Source organism: Brassica napus, chromosome C9, assembly GCF_020379485.1.
Source record: "Brassica napus cultivar Da-Ae chromosome C9, Da-Ae, whole genome shotgun sequence".
NCBI lineage: Eukaryota > Viridiplantae > Streptophyta > Magnoliopsida > Brassicales > Brassicaceae > Brassica > Brassica napus.
The window spans coordinates 46,548,550-46,569,371 of record NC_063452.1 but is presented as its reverse complement, the minus strand read 5'-3'; the positions used below and the strand labels follow the sequence as shown (position 1 = coordinate 46,569,371).

The window sequence follows — 20,822 nt, the reverse complement described above, 5'->3', positions numbered from 1 at the left end:
TGTATTTTTGCGGTTTTATGGATGAATGATGATCGAGCTAGTGATTAAGTTCCAAGTATATTTGGTCTTCTTCTCTTATTGTTGTGATGGTTTCTTAATCTTGGTAGTGTGATTGGCTTCTTATTGATCTTTTGCTTCTTTATACATGATGTTCACGGTTATAGCTTCTCTTAGCGTTGTGGTTTTTATGAATGGATGAATGGTAATGCTGCGGGTGTTGCAATTTAATATTTTTTAGTTGCAACACACAGTTGGATTTCTTTCTTTTTTGCTTACGTAGTTTGTTCTTTCGGCCTATGTAATTTAATACTATTTGATACATTGGTGAATGACAATATGAAATAGCTGTTTATTAATAGAATTTTAAGTAAACGGCATCGTCTTCTTTTTTTTTGTAAAAAGTTGATAAAGCTGCTGATAAGAAGAACATTATTGAAGATAGGAAGACTAGGACCACCCGGTTTCACTAGAGCAGGACTTCATTTTTGACCCGGACACTTGAGACCTCCTTTTTCTTGGCAGCTGTTTGCGAACAGTCCAGGCGGGTATTTACCATAGAGGTTGATGTAGCTGAACATAGTGGTTGCACAATCATTGCGCAAGTCGTTCAGCTGATCAGCGTATGGACAAGCAAATTCCTTGAATGCGGAGCAACATTTCTTGGGTGGGTATTTTGGACCCTTGCATTGGCTTGTTATGATTGTGTAGTTCATAAACTCAAAGTTCACTGGACATGCTGTTCCATACAGAAAAAGAAAGATAAACTATGTCACCTAGAGACAGTTGCATCCACATGAAACAAATAGGCAAAGAATCGCTAATGTTTAAGACTAATGCCATAAATGATTGAAAATATCATCTGTAGAGGTTTGAAGATCATTATAAGGACAAGTTATACACAGACACAAAAGTATAGAACTTAATAAACAGAAGAGTATCATAACTCTAAGAATCAATGTTCAAGATTGTAATTCAAAGATTTGGTCAATGAATCGTTACTAGCTAGCTATAATCCGTCTTTCTATTTTAACAGTTTGGGGATATGTATCAATGGAACACTCTTACTAATATTCGTAATACTAAGAGAATATAAATCAACAGTTAGAAGGATTTAAAGGATTATAATGGTAAGTTCAAGATATATATATTAATTAAAGAAACAGAACAGTAAGTTCAAGAAACAGAGATTTAAAAAGAAGTTGCCTTTCTTCTTCTGTAGCAGGTTTCTTCCATTAACCAAAGTTTCAGATTTGATGAATACACTATCTGCAATATAAGAAACTCGTTGATGTCTACAGATCTTTTAGGGAAGGAAAAAAAATCAAGAAAGTTGTTACCTGAGATGAAACTCGAAAATACTGAGAGTAGTAGGAACAAGAAGAGAGAACTAGAGAGGAAGTGAAGATTCATGATTCTGTGATTGCAGAAGTACCGAAGAGACCTGATATATAAAGGACGACCTCGACTTTGAAATATCAGCTATACAAGTAAACAACAAATCAAATAATAATTGTGCAGCTTCCTGCCATCTACCAAAGACTATTCTCTTTTAATAAATATGAAAGATGCCAATATTATTCCAACTTTATTTGCTTGACTAAAGAATGTTCAAAACATGAGTTCTCTTTGCTCAAAAAAAAAAAAACATGAGTTCTCTCTTTGTCTAATGACACTTTCAGATACAAACTTAAAACGTTCGTATTCATTCCCGCACACGGAAATTTAAATAATACAAGTACTAGAAATAATTATTCACAAAGTTCTGTGTATATAATATTTTTGACCCCCACCATTTCTGTAAAATAAACAGCAATAATATCTCTGTGTAACGACTTTATGACCCCAAAGCTTCAGAAGCAGCATCGCTTTCTTTGCTGCAAAACATACACAAAGGAGTCTCAACTACAAATATACTGTTAAAATTAGCAAGGAGAAGAAAAAGGACTGAGTGGGGCTTACTTCTTCTTGGTAACGGGATTCAATCTCTTCTGTGATCTGAAGCTGTTTTGTTAACGTTATATGTAATACCTGAAACACATACGAAGTAAAATTCTATATATTTATGTAATAAAAAAAAAAGAGAACAGTAAGGTTTGGTAATAAAAAAAAGGTCAAAGATCAAGAAGTGTACGTACTGATTTGGTTTCGTCGAGATCGAGTTCAAGAGACTTGATCCTCTCGAGAGACTCCGTTAATAGCTTTTCGTTTGCTTCTGGGATTTTTAGAGGGATTCCACTAGTGTCTGTGAAGTCTTTCTCCAGCTTCTTAAGACGTTCCAAACACTGAAGAATCATCTCGTTGTTTATAGATGAATCATGGAGGACAGGGACATAGTTCTGTCTTTGCCAGTATCCATGCAATAAGAAAGCAAAGAGAGCAAACAGCTTCATCAGTGGAAAGGCTACTAGTATTTTCACCAAGTGAACGATGTTCTCGCCTTTGATTTTCTCTCTAAGAGCACTATACCGTGAAACCTGACCACCTGAAAATGTGATAATGATAACATTTGAGGAAAACAGAACACTAACGTAGACTCCATAACAAGGATTGAAAGAAAAACACACCTTCTCTTCTTGATGTCGTTGCAGAAGAAGAGCTTTCAGTGTCCGTGTTTAGTGACTGGGGTTGAGACAGTTCCCCTTGAGCCGGTTCTATAGATTCTACAGTGGTAATGATTTTATCACCATCTGATGTACTGGCCTTATCAGAGTGTGGAGAAACAAAACAAGTGTGCATTGGAGATCTTGACCCAGTGGAATGGTAATATTCTTCAGAATCTGGCTCTTCTTTTAAAGTGTCCTGCCAAGAACTAAAAGTTACAACATTGTAGAAATAAAACCTTTTAAATCAATGGAGCATGGAGCTCACATTAGGCGGGATCATGCGAGTGGCAGAATCATTATCTCTTATATGAAGAGGAGCTTTTGTAGTTTGTGGTACGTGATATACTTCCATGTGATGTACCAGCTGCAAAGAAAAGACACTGATACTATTATAGCTCAACCTATCATGGCAGCTCATGGATTCTTATAAAGCAAAAAAAAAAAAAAAAAAACAAGAAACATGCCTCAATTATTTCAGGATCATTCCATGGTCCTTTGTTAGACCTTAAGCACCCTCCTTCGTTAGCGCATTTGCATAAGCCTCCCAAAAATTCTGGAAGTTGACTGAGAAATTAAAAGCAGTAAAAGATAACAATGTTAGCATGCAGTAACAGACTGAACTTGAATGCAGTTAAGTGTATATAAAGGATACTTATGAAGTGACATAAAGCATATTCACCTGGAATCAATTGCTTCAAGTAACTTTGACAAGGACTTTGGTTCCAAAACCTGAGTAATACCAAGTAATAAGAAGTGTGCTCCTAAACAAAATTAAAACCAGAGAGATAATATGCTATTACTTGTATCTTTGCAATAGTCATGGGATCAAGTAACTTCTGAGCGGCAGGCCAAAGTAAAGTCCTGAATCCAATCCCTGCATTGACAATGAACATTCGGTGCAAAGTCTGCAAGAGTCAGACAACCACGATTACACACAAAACTTTCATAGCCAACCGAGAGATAGATATCCATGTTCCACTCGGCGCTTATTGGATCCATATCCTTCAAAAAGAGGTAGATACCTCAGGGTAATAATTGCAATCTACTTTAGCAATAGAGGCCAGGAGATTCGCAGCTGTAGGACTAAAGTTCTTCATACCCTGAAGAGGTTACCACAACAGATAAATGTTATACATCAATTTAAAAAAAAAAAAAAAACTGAGCATACCAGGCCTTCAACATCAAGTATTGTAGTCGTCGTAGTGACTCGTCGCTTGGCTGCAATGGAACATGCAGGAAGCTTCTCCTGAAGAGCTCTCTCGAATTCTTGAACATGGTACTTTAAGTACCGCTCAATAGTTGTAACGTCCATAAGCTTACCGGGATGAGCTTTTCCTAGTCTCTCGATATAGATTGGTCTACCATCTTTATCAACTCCATGATACCCCTGTGGATAGTGCCTCACCACTTTGTCCAACTCTTTGAAGTTGAAATCCTGTTTTTGAGCAAGAAACTTTATATTAACTTGGCTACTAGTACTCGTTACTGTAACATCTAAGGACCATATATATAATTTTTTTACATGTATAATGCGATCTGCTCCAAACTCTTTCCTCCATTTGAGCATTTGTTCCCATGCAGTGACAGTTTTCTCGATGCTGAACTCCATTGTTTTCAGAAACCTAGTGGCAAACCAAACATGTTAAAGAGACAAGAACAAAAGCATACTGAGATCTTCTTAGTTTTACCTCAACAACATATGATAATCATCATGCCTTGGAGGCAACAGATCTTTATTGAGAAGCTCTTGACGAAGTTTAAGTACAATCTTCTCCTCATTCTCGTCCCTAACATCTTCAATGAAAGGCACTGAGTAATCTATTTTTCGTTTCCCTTTTCTCTTTAAAGGGTGTGTAAGTTTACTAGAACAATTAATCGCTTTCTTTCTCAAGTTCCCGATTCTAGAACGACGTGGCTCGTCCTCTGTGCACTCAGAATCTGATAACTTATCTCTTGTTTGTTCCCGACCTTCACATAAATAAATTCCTCATTATCACAATATATATATAAATCGATAGCCTAAGAAAGAAGGGGTAAGGTTTTGGTTTTTTTTTGGTACTCAAAACCATTTTTGACTAACCTGACATCTTCAGAATCGGTCAAGATCTTTAGAATTCAGCAAAACTTGAAAATTCTGCCACCGAATCGCACACGTTAGTCAAACGCAGGAAACGGAAAAAAAAAAAGCAATGCAGAGGAAGGCTGTGTAACAGAAGAGGAAGGAATGGTGGATAAAACGCTACAAAAACCCTACAAGGAAGATCCTTGTAGAGAGATTCCAAAAGAGACAAGTTTTGATAGAGATTACTATAAATAGGAACAAAAAAGTTGTAACAGAGAATATTCGATATCTGTAAACAGAATAAAAATAGACAAAAGACAACGGTGGTTACGCACCTCTTTTTCGATACAGAGAGAGATTTGTAGAGGAAAGAGTTTCCTATCAATCCACAATTTCTCAGAGAGGATTTCGTGAACTTTTCTCTATCTGTCTCTGTGGGGGTTCCTCTCTTCTTTTTAAAAGTAAACTAGATGTAGTTTTGGGACTCTGTTTCCTCTTTCTTCATTAAATCGTCTCACCATGACATGGCCGACATGTCTCATTCGCATTTTAACTCCCTTCCACACCTTCTTTTTTCTTATATAACAAATATTAAATTAAAATTATGCCAAACGAGACACCTGTAAGCAGATCACATTCACATACATACTCTTACTACTACTCTTTCAAAGATAGATTTAAAGTACAACAAACCAAACCTACTTAGATTTTATTCAGTTTTTGTTCGGTTTACCAACCTAAAACGGTCAACCCAAAAACAAAAATACTTTTCCCTTTCTTTATGGCACTCTTGTTTCTTTTTTGGGTTAAAAATATTTAATTGTTATTGTTGCAGAACTCACCGAACCTACACTCATTTTAATGGTGGCTTAACAGTTACCACCGAACTCTATTCTTCTTCATTTGTATATATTATGTTATCTATGCCAGATACATTGATACCCCACGTATCTAAGTAACTCAAATTTTATTTCAGTTTTCGAGTACATCATGTATCTTTGTCAGATACACGTTTGAAAGAAAAGAAAAATAATTGGCTGAACTATTTAATACTTCAATGCCTACATCAGTATTGACTTTTTTAAAAGAGAAAACCGTACATATTACCCAATATCGTGGAACAAGTCTTATGCAGTTGTTCTACTGTCATGACTATTCTAGTTGGACAAACAATAAGATCCAATAGGAATCACACACCCTCTAAACCCTATCAAGGTCATCAAAACGTGTTGGTTCAAATATGATTTCACTGTTAGTCTAATAAGTAACTACCGATGTTTGAATATATTATTATTTGAAAACTTTGTGGGTTCTTCATTCACCACTAGCAAGCAAGAGACTGACTCATCTTGATCGTTATAATAGCCAATTACTGGATTAAAAGAAAGACATCAAATGTTCAATAAGGCTTAAATAGCGCTCATGTACACATGGCTTAATAAGAAGATAATAAAACTAATTAAATCAAGCAGCCAAGCAAAAGCCAAATCCAGGTTTTTCTTATTTCCCCAATTCTTAGACAAATGCGCAATTTACTGGTGCGGATCATTATTGCCAACCATCATATCATCCCATTGCATACTTCTGGGTCCAGGATCGGGCAGTGTTCTCGTACTTGGTACGGTCTGACTTGTAGATGTTAGCTATCTCTGGAACCAGAGGATCATCAGGGTTTGGATCTGTCAGCAATGAGCATATCGACAGAAGAACCTGTGGAAAAATGCAACATCGACCTCTTTTAAGCACTTTAGAGGAATATGCAAATTAAAGAATAACACACATTTTTATTACACCAAAGTATCTTCAAACAGTTCACTAATGTATAAAATATAAAACTGAAACTCCATATCACTTTCGTCAATATTGTAATGAAGGCATTGCCCATTATATAGCATAAGGGAATTACTGGAACTAATAATACCATAAAAGTATCAACTCGTTCATAGGTACAAAGACATGACCGTAACAGAGAGAGACACGAACGCAAGAGCGTGTGGTGTGGAAAGAGAAACAGACTGATGATTACCTTGGATATGGTAAGAGCAGGGCTCCACTGCTCTTTCAGAATGTCAAGACAGATGCTGCCATTACTGTTGACATTCGGGTGATAGACCTTGGTGCGGAAAGAAACCTGCATCATATCGATGGTGATCGTTACAGAGAAAAAGCGCAACTGATTGAACACTCGCTCTAACCTTTGGTGGCTTGAAGGGGTAATCTGGAGGGAAGTGAATGGAAACAAGAAATACACCACCGGTGAATGGGCTATCAGTTGGACCCATGATAGTTGCTTGCCAGTGGTACATATCATCACCCACAGGACCTAAACCAACATATCACCAATTTCTTCAGAATCTAATTAGAGAGAGTATCCTAAAAGAGAAATCAGCCTACATTGTGGTGTGTCTTAGAAAGTAGTAGAAAATATCCAAACTTTGATAGTTAATACTCACCGGCACTGCAAGACAGTGGAGGGTCCTTTTGCAGGTCCCTAAGCTCGCTGTTAATTCTTCTCGATGCCATAAGCTTGAATAGTCAGCTACCTGCAAACAAACACAATCAAAGCCTGATCAATAAAATAAATCACAAGTATAGGAGTAGCACAAGCATTACAGAGGCAAAGCATCGAACGATTCAGAAACTGCGCATCAGTGAAACGTTACGGTACGAGAATATTCTAGAAATACGATAATAGAACCCCCCCCCGAATCGATGATTTTTTTTCAGAACTAAATTTGACCAAACTTACTTACTAAGGGTTTTTAGATTTGATCTTGGGAAATCTCAAGAGGCTTCTTCGTTGGTTGGTTGGTTGGTAGATGAAGAGGTTTAGCCAGCGGATGCGCCTTAAATAGATTCTTCATTCCTGTGGTGAAGCTTTGCCACGTAGCAGCTAGCTTAGCTTCCGAAATGGGCCCACATCAGAATACCTAAAAGTAGGACCGTACCGTCAGGATGAAAATTAACAAATAATCTATATTATTAAAAGAGAAGTATCAGTTAAAAAATACACTAAGTTTTCTAACTTATTTACACTTTCGTGCCACTGAGAATTAAATTAAACTATCTATTTTAATGCTTATCTTTTCCAGTTAAATTAATGAGTTTTCCTTAATCAAATTTAAACTTAGTGTCATTAAATAAACTTACTTATTTTAATGCTTGTATTTTCCAGTTAAATTAATGAGTTTTCCTTAATCAAATTTAAACTTAATGTCATTAAATGAACCTAAAAATACATCATATTTAATGTAGCTTATTACGGACGAGTACGGCCCAATAATGAACTTGAATTTTATTTTTACGAAAATGTGAATCACTTGACTTATGTAATATTTAAAATATATTAACTACAATATAACAAATGCATATAACCTACCTATACTTTAGTTTGAAATGATCATGCTCAAGTTTTATATAGTCAACTTACATCATGCATCGATCGATGTACAATAGTCAAACCACCTATAGTTTTCGTTTTCTTTATAAGATGTATCAACCAACCAATCATCCCACTGATTTTCTAAGCTTTATAAAAAAAAATAAATCAATAAACACAAACTCAAAATCCAATATCTTCTATTAATCAAATCCAATTTCTTCAAAGTCGTATATTTAATGTACTTATTAAATATAGAAACTGTAACCATAATTACACTAATTATAAGAATAGATTTGATTCCAACCAATTGATCTATTACTTTAGTAATTGATTTGCTTGCAGAAGAAGAAACAATAAATTTAAAATTTATAAGAATATAAAGATATAGAGATTCCAACAAATTGCCTATATTTGCGTATGATTTTCGCATAATAAGCTTCAAATTGAACATTAAAAAAGATAGAGAGATTTTTTTTAATCTTTTACCGACACAGAACTTAAACAAAACGAAGAGTTAAAGGTAATTTTTTTTTGTTACACTTCCCGAAAAAAAGGGTTACAACATGGGCTTTCATAATATGGTCTTTTAACATATTAATGTTATGGACATTTAATAATTATCTTGATGAAAAACAAAGACTATAAATAATTTATTATTAATAAAATTATGAAATTATTTACAATTTGATGACTAATTCATCGTCCATTTTTATATGTTAAATTTTTCATAGAAGTTTAAAAATCATTTTATTTTATTTAAACATGTATAACTAATTTATAATCTTTTATGCCATACTAAGTCATAATATAATACTTCTTCATATTTTACATTAATAACCATTGTTTTTATATATCGTCTACAATTCTCTAATTACGTCTATTTGTTCAATTTTTTATATGATATCGAATATTCGTCATAAATGGATGGTTTAAGATGCCAAAAAAATTATTTACTTGGTGAATATAATACATCAAATATTACAAATACATCATTTAGTTAAATAAATAAACAAAAACCTAAAATTCATACCCGCACTGGCGCGCGGATCAGGGTCTAGTCTAAGTAGTTAAAGTAAATATTATATATATATATATATATATATTTTTTTTAAAAAAAAAAAATATACATATTATTTAGATTTTGTACATGAACACTAAATAAACCATGTTATCTGAAAAATTAGTTATTTTAAAAATAAATATTACTTGTTAAGATGATTTTTTTTGTTAAATAATCTATGTTTTAATTATATATTAAGAATTGGATGTGACATTACATCATTAAATGTTTATACTAAATTTAGTTTTTGCAGTGGATTGTTAAAATTGTAAATAAATTTTACAGTTGTTAGTAGAAAAGAAACAAACTTGTAAATAAATTCACATACTTTTTGTTTAATTTTATATACTTTAGTGAATTATCAAATTTTATCACTAAATTTAGCTTTTGCTGTAGGTTATTGTTAAAATTTTGGTTGAGTTAAAATGTATAATTAATTATAAAATTATTTATGTAATATTAGATATTTAATTAATATATTGACCCAGATAATAGAATATATACATGTTTGATATAAATTTTTATATTTATCATATTTGAAAATCAAGTAAACCATGTTTTTTATATAAATGATTATGATTTTTGAAATAAATGTTACTGATTAGTTGACAAAAATGTTACTTGACTAATTTTATAATATAAATTTTCAATTTAAATTTCTTAAAATTCATTATTTTTTATAAATTTACTATATTTTATGATAGATTATTGTTGAAACTTTATTCGAGTTAAAATGTATAATTAATTATAGTATTATTATTTAATATTAGATTGTTTATTAATATATTTCACACAGATGATAAAATTAACATTCATGTGTTGCTTGAATTTTTTTTTATTCATTATATTTGAAAATCTATTAAACTATGTTATCTGAATAAAGGATTTTGATTTTCAAAATAAATATTATTGATTCATTTTCATAATAAAAAAAAAAATTCTGAAAATCACTGTTTTAATTATAAGTTAATTTGTGGATGTACTTTTCCATCATTATGTTAAATTTTATGGAAAATTGCTTAATTTTTATTTGCTTAACCGTTGAGTGATGGTACATGAAAAATAAAAATGTACATTACTTTTGTTCGTATTGTTTTTTTTTTTTGTAAAATTTTTATTTTGCTCTATAATTTCATAATATTGTGAATTATATTATGTGTTTAATTAAGTTATTTTTTGCAAATACACTGATGTTATAAACTTATTTAGTTGACATTGTGAAATTAATTATAAAATTGATAGATTATATTGTATTAAAAAAATTGGTCTAGATAAGGAAAACATGTTATTTTCCATGAATAGTTTCATATATAATCAAATATCCACCTACGGTTAGATCTCTCCAGAGTGAAACTAATGAATTCATTTCTTACCAAATTAAAAATCACAAACTCATTTCTCCATGATATAGTAGTTAAAATTTAATAATCCATAGACTATGTTTTTAGTCGGTTTACATCCGGATTACTATCTACCAGATTTCTTCAGCTTCTTAATCTGATTCTTCTTCAGTTCATGATAAAGCCATTTCAGCATCTTTGCATTCAACAAAGCACGATGCGATATTCTTTGTCACAATGCTCTATTAGTAATTCCATGCTTTTTGTCCTATCGTTAACTTGGTGCGAGTTATGCAGTTCCCGTGAAAGCTATGACTAATGAGTGTCTGTAGGGGTTTTTATTTTGTAACGGTAACTGTTGGGAATCCTTTAACATTTTTGTAACCACGGAGTAACTGTACTTAAGCTACACATGCATGAAACAAAGGATTCTTAACTCTAAACTGTTCTCCAAAATAGATATTTTATTCACAGAAAGTGTGATGTTTAATGTAACCATTAGCAGCGCTTTGCGTCTTGAATCAAGCTTATCAGAAATGTTTGCTTTCTTATAAAAATTCGCATGATGGCTTAAACAGTTTCGAGGTGGAACTTTACTTGAGTGGTTTGATCTCACTTTTTGTTATGACCTTGGATAATATACGATGAAGAGTCGGAGTATTTATGTATGTGACAGGATCAGAAGGGGTTGAATATTTTTTTTTTTGTCAGCTGTTTTGAATAATCTTGTCCATTGTAACCAGCCAGTACGATGGCCACAATTTCAAATCATAACTAAAAATAGAATACTTGGAGTAGACATAATATTTTAAGTTAACAAAATGCACTTAACGACGGGGCATCAAACTAGTTATAAGGTTTAAAATAGTTTAAAAAGGAAGCAAACATAGCTTCTTTGAAGCTGCAGAATTCATAAAGAAGAGGAAATACATTTAAAAGTTAAACACTGAGGAAAATAGCTAAAGTGATACTTATCCGGTTTATGAAATATTAAAAAAAACTGGTTAAGAAAGCAGTCGTGAGATTGAGCTCCCTTGAATTGGACTCCAATAATCTAAAGCTTAACCATGGTGTGGCTTCTTCGCAGAGTGAACACCATCTGCCTCGAGGGACTCCGCAGAAGACATGTCAGATGAAACAGGGATGGCTTTCCACCATCACATGGTTACTGGGTCTGTTTCTGTTGTCATGAATACCTCTTTCAACACTTTGAGAAGGGTCTGTTGTTACAGCTCCAGCTCCTGGCATATCATGGCCGGGGTTGTCATCACCTACCTCTACCTGTGGAGGAGTCAGGAAATGATTACAATGATGTTAAGCAGAAGTTTTCGTAAAGAGTTTAACAACATGAAAGGAATAGTTTGGTATGACCTCTGGATGCAGAGGTTGGCCATAATTCACTGAGTCTTTTGTGTTTCTTCTTGAAAGTGGAAGTAAAACCCATAACTTACCAAAATATCTGGAATAGAACATATATATGGAATTATGGGTGTGTATGAAATGATTATCAAGGATCAAGAAGATGGAGTTGGAACGTGGTGAATTAAACAAAACCAGGCAACTCAGAGTTGGTATTAGCTACTGACATCAACTCCTCGTAACCTTGAAACCGAAACAGCTCCTTGTGGATAAAGTTTATGCTCTCAGGGACCTCTTCGAATAGGAGGGAAACAGGGGTGTCCGCAAATCTGAAGCTTTGCTTGCTCCTACTACCATCAAGAATCGTTTTTAATACAGGTGCCAAATTAATAATCAAAACAGACTTTAAGCGTAATTACCTTTTCAAGCTCAATGTAAAGCAGTTACTTTACATCACACGTAATTTGTCAAAATCAAGAAACGAATTTGTATGCTCAATGAAATTCTTATTGAATGTCACCGGAAGAATTAACATCACTGTAATCAGAATTTTAGAAACGGACTCACCTTCGTATCAATCAAGAGCATATCGACAGACATGAGTTCATCACCGCGCATCGTGGATGATGGATCCAAAAACGACTTTAATAAGATGGATCTGTAACTGGTGGATTCCTGGATTGTGAGGAAGCAGATGAAACAACGGGATCGAGATCGTCCGTATCGCAACGGGGTGAAGAAAAAGGGATTAAACCATAGAATCAAAACGACGCGTTCCAAGCTTATCGATCTACTCTATTAAGATGGGCTTAATGGACCAATATAATGACAAAGCCCAAACGAAACACAAACATAAATAAATGAAACGATGCCGACGGGACACGTGTTGCACTCCCAACCTCCGACTTTTGACGGTGGATGCTGATGTGGCGCGCCTAAGAGAGAAGAAACTCTATTTTATATATAAAAACTAGGGTAAACCCGCCCTACAGACGGGTGTGTAAGTGAAGAAACCATAGAATACATATTTAGATTAAGTGAAGAAACAATATAATACATATTTCTTTTACGTACATTTAAAATACTCATACTAAGTATTTAGAGCGTTCACTATTTTTTTTATTTTTTTTGTTAAAAATCACAGGTTTGTCTAATTTATAAGTTGACTTTTTTTAGTGGATGGTTATATATTATGTTTGAGCAATTATTTTATAAATTATTTACTTTTATATGATATTTAAATATTGAGAATCACAGATGGTTGACTAAATTGCATAATACCATGCTTAGTTACGATTCAGAATCTGAATAAAATAATGAAATTTTATTAAGAGAGTTTTTTTTTATTTTATTTGCTTTTATTTATTTCTTATCAAATTATTATACAGTATATTTTTGTATTCATTTAGACTTTACTGCTATTTACTTTAATCTTCAATATTACAATTGAATTAGGTTCGTTCATTGAACTTCGTTAAATATTTAAATTAATTTTTTAGTGGATGGGTTATATATTATGTTTGAACAATTATTTCGTATATATGATATTTAAATTACATCTGTTTATTGTAATAGTGGTGTTTATTGTTGCTATATATTTTTTTAACTGATTCCACTATAATACCAAAACAGTACGAAACCAAAAATCTGGTTAACCAAAAAGTTTCATAATCACAACATATATACGAAAGTTACCAGGTATACCAATTATACTTTACCTAAAAAAAATCAGAACTGATTATTTAAAAAGTTGCAAGACAACTCCATTATTCAGTGAATGGTAAAAACTTAGCAACCGGAAATGGAATTGGGAAATTTTTGGCCAGCTTCATTGTCTCCATAGTTGGAGTGATCAGGACCCCTTGTAGTTTCTTAAGATTGGATCCTTGTCACCATCCGTTGTTCCTCCTTCGTGTTGGCCAGTGGATCAGTTTGCGGAGGAATTGGTTGGACACTTCTGAACAGCCTTCGGGTGTTGCAGCAGCATCACACATGGTGTTATCGGGACCAATGTTTCTACAATTTGGGTTTGAGTCCACAGAGAGATTACAGCCCCTCATCAGCTGGATGGTTCTCACGAAGCATATAAGATAGTAGATACAATAATAATAGAAAAAGCTGAAAAACCAATTTCTTCCCTTGTAAGTGTCATATCATCAACCAAAAAAATTGTTTGTCTAGCTTCACCTGTAATTTTAGGAAAAAAAATTGGGCCTCACTGATACAACCCGACTAATGGCATAGGAAAGATAATCATTTAAGCAAAGTTGACGTTTGTACACGAATAAAAAGATTACACATTGCAAAAAATGATTGTATTATCTCTCTGATCTTTGACCCAAAGCGGACAAACCTCTGAGTTCTGGTCTCTCTCTCTCACTGGTACCGCTATGAATTTTCTTGCAAGCTCGATTTTGCTTTTGATCCTTACGGGAACAGTGGTTAGTTACACGTGTGAATCTCGGCCCCGTCATTCATAAGCGGAGACGATTCTGACCATTGATTTCGATTGGAGATCTGGTCTTCACTCCAAGGTCCAAAGTCTCTAAGTCGTAAATTAGTTGTTTTGGTTTCAGTGAAATTGATCAAGCTATTGTTTTATATCCAACAAACTACATAGGCTCTTCTTACGGTTTGTCATATTGTAGATAGTGTTCAAAGGTTTGTTTATTCTAACCTGCTTGTGCGTCGTTAATCTCTGGCTCTGTCTCCTCTCACTCGATAATCATGGATCTCGCTCCTTCTTCTCCAGCTGATCTCTCACCGTCACCACCTCCTGTGCACCTATCGACGACTACTCTCCGACAATAGGAACAAAACAAATAAAAATTCTTCAGCTAATAGAAATGAATGAAGAATGTGGAGGTTTAAGGAATCAATACCTGAGAATATGTCTACGTTTTGTAACTCCATTTGAAGTAGGGATGGTGGTTGATGATCTTCAAGCTTCCCTGGTTAAACATAATAAGGAACTACATATACATGATATGAAACTTAAAAAGAAGAATTTTAAAATAAACTAACTAAAAGCAAACAAACTAAACCATTGATTAGATATATAATATCAACTCATTCTCATAGAGAATGGACGTTGGCAATAAATTAACGGGAAGGACTTCAGAAGAGGCTTCTTCAGAAGAGCAATAGCTTTCTCAGAATTGTTGATACCATGCAAATCAGGTCCCATAGTATCAACTATCAAGCATAACCTAAAGAACCCAAAAAAGACTCTCAACACACATATGCAAAAGACACATTCACCACCGACTTATAAACACGCCGGTAAACTCTGAAACCACCGACAAATAAAAATGCTTCAAGCTAGCCAATGAAACAGCCTTTAAATCAAGGAATTCCTTAAATAAAAGCTACCAGCATCACGAAATACCTAACGTGACACACAGACACATCGCTTCAAACCCAAAAAGAGGCACATACCCAATTGCAAACAAAGCAATCTGAAATGATCGGACAGTAGATCCTGCACTTCCAACTTCAATTCATCCCTGAAAATAACAATTAGCTTGAAAGGGGATAAAAGAAAAGCATTCCTATGATAGATCGACCAATTGAAACCAATAGAGAAGAACAGAGAGAGATGGTCAGAAAGGCCTACTTTATGCAGAAACCTCCGTCCAACCCACCATTAATACCTTTCCTCACTATCATCAATGGCTTTCTCTTTATTCTTAACCACTTTCATCCTCTTTCTCTCCTCCATCGCCGCCGCTTTCTTCCTCCTACTGTGCCACACTCCTTTTCGACGATTATCTTCCGCCGTGAAGTCTCGGGCTTCCTGCAAGAGCTCACAGGCGAGAGGACTTTTCCATTGTGCTCTACAAAAGTTTTTAGAGTTTATATGATGTGAAGAATAAAATGATGAGGTTTACAGAATCAAGACTCACCTATTTATATATGTAGTTTCACCGACTGGAAGCTAGGTGGGAGCTGAAGAATCATGGAAGGAGTGGGGGAGATGAAGTTAAGGAAAACTTTAATGACATTGATTGAATCCGGTTTGAGTTCCGTTACGTTGCTGATTTTCCATTGCAAGAGAAAAGAAATCCTATCGGTTCGACACTACAACGGCTTACGCCGTAGATTGACCAGAAAAAGTCGTCCTCCTTAACCTAATTGAAACTCCGTTGTCGCAATAACGGCCACGACCTTAAAAAAGGTTGACAAAGCGAAGGGCCAACAAAAAGCCCATGGCACGACACAAAGCCCAACTCGTGTCCCCTTCGTTTTAATGAAACGCAGCGGAGAGAGAGGCCTGGACACGTGTCGCAACCAGGAACTTCGACTTTCCTAGCTGGATGCTGAGCTGGATGGCCTACGAGAGATTCAAACCCTTTTATATAAATAAAGATATAGATAGATAGATAGATAGATAGATAGATAGATAGATGTATTTCCCACTTCAAATATGAAATTTTTTTTTTTAAGTTTTTGTCACAAAAAATAACTTTCAAAATGACCAAAAGAAGCTTTATTATAAGGTAAACTACATTTATATTCTAAGATTAACTAGTCTATATTTAGGGTTGAGACTTAAATGATGGAGTTTTGATGATATAATTTCAAATTAAAAATAAAATAAAATCCAAATATAATAAAATTATCTAAAATTAGTAATTTTCTTTGAGAATTTTTAAGATTTCCACTAGATATTTTTTGCTACTTGGTATATTTTGAGAAGTTAAATATAATTATTTTCATTATGTAATTTATATGTATCAAAAATAATATTATTTCATTGATGAGGTATATTAAAGGTCTGACTGGTATAACCGCAGCGGTTGCAAATGCGGTTGCGGGCGTTTGCAGATGCGGATAATGGTGGTTTTAAGAATTATTAAGCAATTTGTACGACTGCTACAACAATTAGAAATTGTTGCGTTTATGGGATACTTATGATTAATTAACTATCAAATCCAGTAGAAGTGAAAAAAGAAATTATCAATATTTATATTTATATAATTGTAAAATATCAAAAATCATATTATTATAAAAAAAGTAAAATTTCTATTTATAAAATTATCCTATTAAATTTTTTAAAAGTATATAAAATATTTTTGTTTGAAAATTTTAGAATATAAATCAAAATAGAATATATCTATTTTAGTATTTCTATTATTTCAATTTAAAATTATAACTAAATATTTTTATTTTATATAGTTTTTTATAAAAGAGAATTATCCTCCCGCACATGTAAACGCTAGGTGGAACCAGCTTTTGAAGTTTAAAGGTTTAAAACGATTTGAAACGATTTATAGCGTTTTATATGATTGTTACAAAACACCAACAACCGCTATGAAACGCAAAATTTGTGGGTGACAGTGGGAAAACCAGTGCCCAAGTTACATCCCCACCCATGGTATTGCTCTTATACAGTACCTATTGAAATGTCTGCCAGTTCATGAGACTCGTATGCAACAAAATAGTACAACCCTCGTTGGCTTCAGTTATAAAGTAACATGGAAAAGTATTGCAGTTTACCAAGAAATAATACGAACCAGTGAAACTTATACTCGAACGTGTTATAAGTTATAACCCGCAAACTATATACAAAATCTTGACCCTTTCCATACCACTTGAGGCTGGGTTCCCAACTCCTCCTCAGCTTCAGCTGCTTTACAATATACAATATGTTAATGATACAATCAGATATACGAATTTTGTTCCATATATCCCAATAACCCCCTTTTGATATTTGTATTTTGAATAAGTATTTGGTAAATTCATTGTGAAAGAAGATGTCTTGCATTACAAGAAACTGGGGTTGGTGTGTTTATAAGTTAATAGCCATTATCTCCCAGTTTTTGGCATTGATCGTAAATAACCTCCCAACGAGTAATCCTTTCGATTTTGAAATCAGAGTTTACTGGTAACATATAAAATGCCGATTTCAATAATAAACATGTGAAAAATACTCGAGAACAGAACATTATACCGAAACAAACTTTACTTTAACGCTTACGTATCCCAAAAACATATTATCATTACCAGACACATGCCATCATGATCTTATGTTTTTTCTTTTGGTAAAATTTTCAAGTAAAATAAAATAAAACAAAACAAACACAAAGTCTAGGAGAGGAGAGTCAGAGACTCATCATGCCGTGGTGTTTCTTTGAAATTGTGTCATCTGAATCTCTCTCCAGGACAATGATAAATAGATAAAACAAAAACATGCATAATCCTATATATATATATACAACAAGACTATAACAGGGAGAAGGGAAGAAAAGAGTACTGTGTAGTCACGAGGGGTATGACCTTCCTGCATCGAATTGGATCGGTTTCAATGTTCCTTGAGATGTGATAGATAACAACAATTGCGATCTGAGGAATTTGATTTCTACACATCTTCTCTTGTTTTGGCTCTCTTCATTCCAAGGCCATTGAAAGGAGAAACAGAACCGGACATTGGAGATCCTTCATCACGAAGAGTTCCATTGAGTAATGCTAGCTCTCGCAGCTGCTGTTTCTTGTAGACATCATGCGTTTCCTCCTTAAACACAAAACAAGTGTGAAAACTTCTAATATATGAAACGGTACTTCATATCATTAGCCGGTTTTGAAACTAAAGGGGAAAGAGCTTAAAACAAACCATAGGAGTAAGAAGATCATCGAGTATCTCCCGAGCTTGCATGAGACGTGCATCAACGATCTCAATTGGTAACTCTGCTTCGACTAAGATATGAAGTGGCTCATTTAAGTGCTCAAATCCTGGTTTTCCTCTCATCATTTCCTCCTACACGAAGAAACATATTTACTCACTGAATTATTAAACACTGGAATATATATAGACTACAAATGAATGAAGATGTGAAGGAAAATAATATATACCTTAACTGGATCTTTTATGCTGCCTCTTCCTCTTATAAGAACACGACAATCAGTGCTTGCTTCAACTCGCTTCAAGGAGTTTCCTCTAGGACCGAGGAGGCGACCAACGAAATTGTACTGTTATAACAAAAAAATATGGAGTTATATGTTCCGACCGAATAGTATGTATTTATATATAAATGCGTGCTCATACATTTGGATAGTCGTCGACTGGAATATCGACTCTTAGGGTTCGCTTGGCGATCAGACCGGACGGACTACCAGGTGAGTTAAGCCAGTTTGGTCCCGGAGAAGATGGAACAGATCTCTAGATATCATCAACCACAAAGCATAAACACAAGTTAATATATCGACGTAGAGTTGCATAATCAAATAACAAAAAAGAATATCAGAAACTTGCTCTCTTGAGCACTGTGACCTGTAGCTGCTATAATCCTAATATTTTTTGCCCTAGAGTGGTTACACTTATGAGCTAGCTTATGAGAACATAAGCAATAACAGCATCATTTAACTCCTGCTCTACAGGATAAAAGGTGGAGTATCTAATTAGTTTTGATATAATAAGACAGGGTCCTCCTGTACATCATTACAGGTATTTAGTGTCTGTCATGATAAACTACGACTGAAAGTAATTAAATGTTATGTCAGTATCGCTTAAGGTCAATAAATAAAATTAGAAGAAAAGAGTTATGTTAATGGGGGTGGTTAGTAGTCATACTTCTGATGGAAACTGTGAGGCTCCCCATCCGCTAAGGTCAGCTCTTGCATTCTGAAATATCCTTCCATTACCTAGAGGGTTAAGCCCGCTCTGAGTCAAAACTGTGGCATTCTCCAACAGTGTGGTTACACGCATAATCTCTGTTCCAAGAAAATGTCAATTTCCAAGAGCAAGACGCACCAGTTAGAATTAGTCAATAAATCAGTCAGCAGTACCCCCAATGAATGGGGAGATACATCACAGTTAAATGAGTCAGCAAAATATCAAATTCTAAGTCAAATGTTATTATGTTCTAACTTGTAACCTGTAGTCTCTGTGTGATTAGTAAGATATCTACAGTTGGGAGTTATTCAATCAATTTGTTATATAATTTCCAACAGCTATGCAATAAAAGCAGCAGGAGTTAAGTGTTAATCAACTAACTGTATGAGAGCTTCATCATTATGAAGTAATAAATGACATATTCAGTTTGCTGAAATCTACATGTAATAAGCAAGAAAAACAGCAATGCTCACCCTGGTTAAGTAGCCGACGTGCATGTGGAATAACGGGAAAGAATGGAGTGAGCTTATGACGCTCTTCAAGTAGCTCTGAAAGATACCTGCCAAAAATATACAAATCAGTAGAAAGCCTCAACAACACAGAAAAGATCCACTCAAAAAAGCTCACACCATGATCAAGAAACAAATAATTTTTTGGTTAATATGTGCATCTAGATTCATATATACACAATTTTAAGTACAGTGGATGCAGATCAGTGAAGAACAGAAATCAACAATAAGAGAAGGAATAACCAATGATCTCTAAATCAGACATGACACTTAGAACTGATGCTCAAACCACACAACAAGAAAAGGTGAAATGAACTGAGACAAATCAGAAGTAGATTAGCTTTAAAGAGGACATAACTTTAGTTCCCAAAAATTGAAACTCAATCAAAAGCATCAGGGACAGAAACATGGATCCTAAACACAGCAAACCAGATCAAGAAATTTTTCAGATTTGAAAAAAAAAAACTATTGAGATCTAAGGAAAAAAAAAAAGGTCGAACAATACGTCAACAGATTCATCAGCCAAAGTAAGATTCGCAAAGTACAAACAAAACAGAAGAAGATGAGAGCTGAGATTCATTTACTTCTCTTGTTCAACGAACAGAGAAGACTGTGATCGTAGACCACCGGAGTAGCTAGGGGAATGAGGAGCAGAAGGAGGAACCGAAAGAGACGACGAATACGTCATAAACCTACCTCCGCCGCCACCACCAACTCCTCCTCCTCCACCGAGCGACGTCATCATCATCATATCAAAGGCAACAAAGTTCACAAGGAATCAGAGAAGAGCCGTGGGAGATCATAAAATGAAGCGGCGGAGTTAGAAGAAGAGATGTTGTCTCTCTTAACGTCGGTGGTCATTTTATAGAGACAGTCTTGGTACTGTGGACATGAT

At 34.2% G+C, this 20,822-nt stretch overlaps 4 protein-coding genes across 32 annotated transcripts; all 4 read right to left on the bottom strand.

Moving 5' to 3' along the window:
* Positions 1-523: 523 nt before the first annotated feature.
* Positions 524-5,217, bottom strand: LOC111209960 (phosphatidylinositol/phosphatidylcholine transfer protein SFH14-like). Of its 2 annotated transcripts, none has more exons than XM_022710082.2 (15): positions 5,001-5,217; positions 4,684-4,737; positions 4,292-4,571; positions 4,126-4,225; positions 3,772-4,038; positions 3,626-3,703; positions 3,404-3,508; positions 3,283-3,332; positions 3,068-3,167; positions 2,869-2,967; positions 2,565-2,799; positions 2,136-2,482; positions 1,960-2,052; positions 1,338-1,874; positions 524-736 (listed from the first exon to the last, which is right to left on the bottom strand). In XM_022710082.2, exons 2-14 carry the CDS (start codon positions 4,688-4,690, stop codon positions 1,851-1,853), a joined length of 1,785 nt encoding a protein of 594 aa, XP_022565803.1. In that variant the 5' UTR covers positions 4,691-4,737; positions 5,001-5,217; the 3' UTR covers positions 524-736; positions 1,338-1,850. The 2 variants fall into 2 exon arrangements, with proteins under 2 accessions (XP_022565803.1, XP_022565804.1); XM_022710083.2 differs by having other exon boundaries at positions 1,960-2,028.
* Positions 5,218-6,018: 801 nt separating this feature from the next.
* Positions 6,019-7,565, bottom strand: LOC106385060 (ubiquitin-conjugating enzyme E2 30). Of its 3 annotated transcripts, none has more exons than XM_013825010.3 (5): positions 7,415-7,565; positions 7,119-7,208; positions 6,861-6,988; positions 6,692-6,796; positions 6,019-6,375 (listed from the first exon to the last, which is right to left on the bottom strand). In XM_013825010.3, the coding sequence occupies exons 2-5, from the start codon at positions 7,186-7,188 to the stop codon at positions 6,232-6,234; spliced, it is 447 nt and encodes a 148-aa protein (XP_013680464.1). In that variant the 5' UTR covers positions 7,189-7,208; positions 7,415-7,565; the 3' UTR covers positions 6,019-6,231. The 3 variants fall into 3 exon arrangements, with proteins under 3 accessions (XP_013680464.1, XP_013680465.1, XP_013680467.1); XM_013825011.3 differs by having other exon boundaries at positions 7,419-7,553; XM_013825013.3 differs by having other exon boundaries at positions 7,279-7,481.
* Positions 7,566-11,283: 3,718 nt separating this feature from the next.
* Positions 11,284-16,019, bottom strand: LOC106385058. Of its 24 annotated transcripts, none has more exons than XR_007328142.1 (9): positions 15,712-16,018; positions 15,245-15,642; positions 14,689-14,757; positions 14,484-14,600; positions 12,374-14,351; positions 12,226-12,252; positions 12,002-12,153; positions 11,819-11,906; positions 11,284-11,728 (listed from the first exon to the last, which is right to left on the bottom strand). XR_007328142.1 is itself a non-coding variant. In XM_013825006.3 (5 exons), exons 1-5 carry the CDS (start codon positions 15,764-15,766, stop codon positions 14,521-14,523), a joined length of 429 nt encoding a protein of 142 aa, XP_013680460.1. In that variant the 5' UTR covers positions 15,767-15,964; the 3' UTR covers positions 14,386-14,520. The 24 variants fall into 24 exon arrangements, 1 of the variants encoding a protein (XP_013680460.1); XR_007328139.1 differs by having other exon boundaries at positions 12,034-12,153; positions 15,712-16,015; XR_007328140.1 differs by having other exon boundaries at positions 12,002-12,252; positions 15,712-16,019.
* Positions 16,020-17,753: 1,734 nt separating this feature from the next.
* On the bottom strand, positions 17,754-20,822 carry LOC106383381 (KH domain-containing protein At5g56140). Of its 3 annotated transcripts, none has more exons than XM_048767131.1 (7): positions 20,512-20,822; positions 19,892-19,977; positions 19,377-19,516; positions 18,852-18,965; positions 18,659-18,775; positions 18,420-18,563; positions 17,754-18,320 (listed from the first exon to the last, which is right to left on the bottom strand). In XM_048767131.1, the coding sequence occupies exons 1-7, from the start codon at positions 20,676-20,678 to the stop codon at positions 18,168-18,170; spliced, it is 921 nt and encodes a 306-aa protein (XP_048623088.1). In that variant the 5' UTR covers positions 20,679-20,822; the 3' UTR covers positions 17,754-18,167. The 3 variants fall into 3 exon arrangements, with proteins under 3 accessions (XP_048623088.1, XP_048623087.1, XP_048623089.1); XM_048767130.1 differs by having other exon boundaries at positions 17,754-18,317; positions 20,512-20,810; XM_048767132.1 differs by having other exon boundaries at positions 20,624-20,791.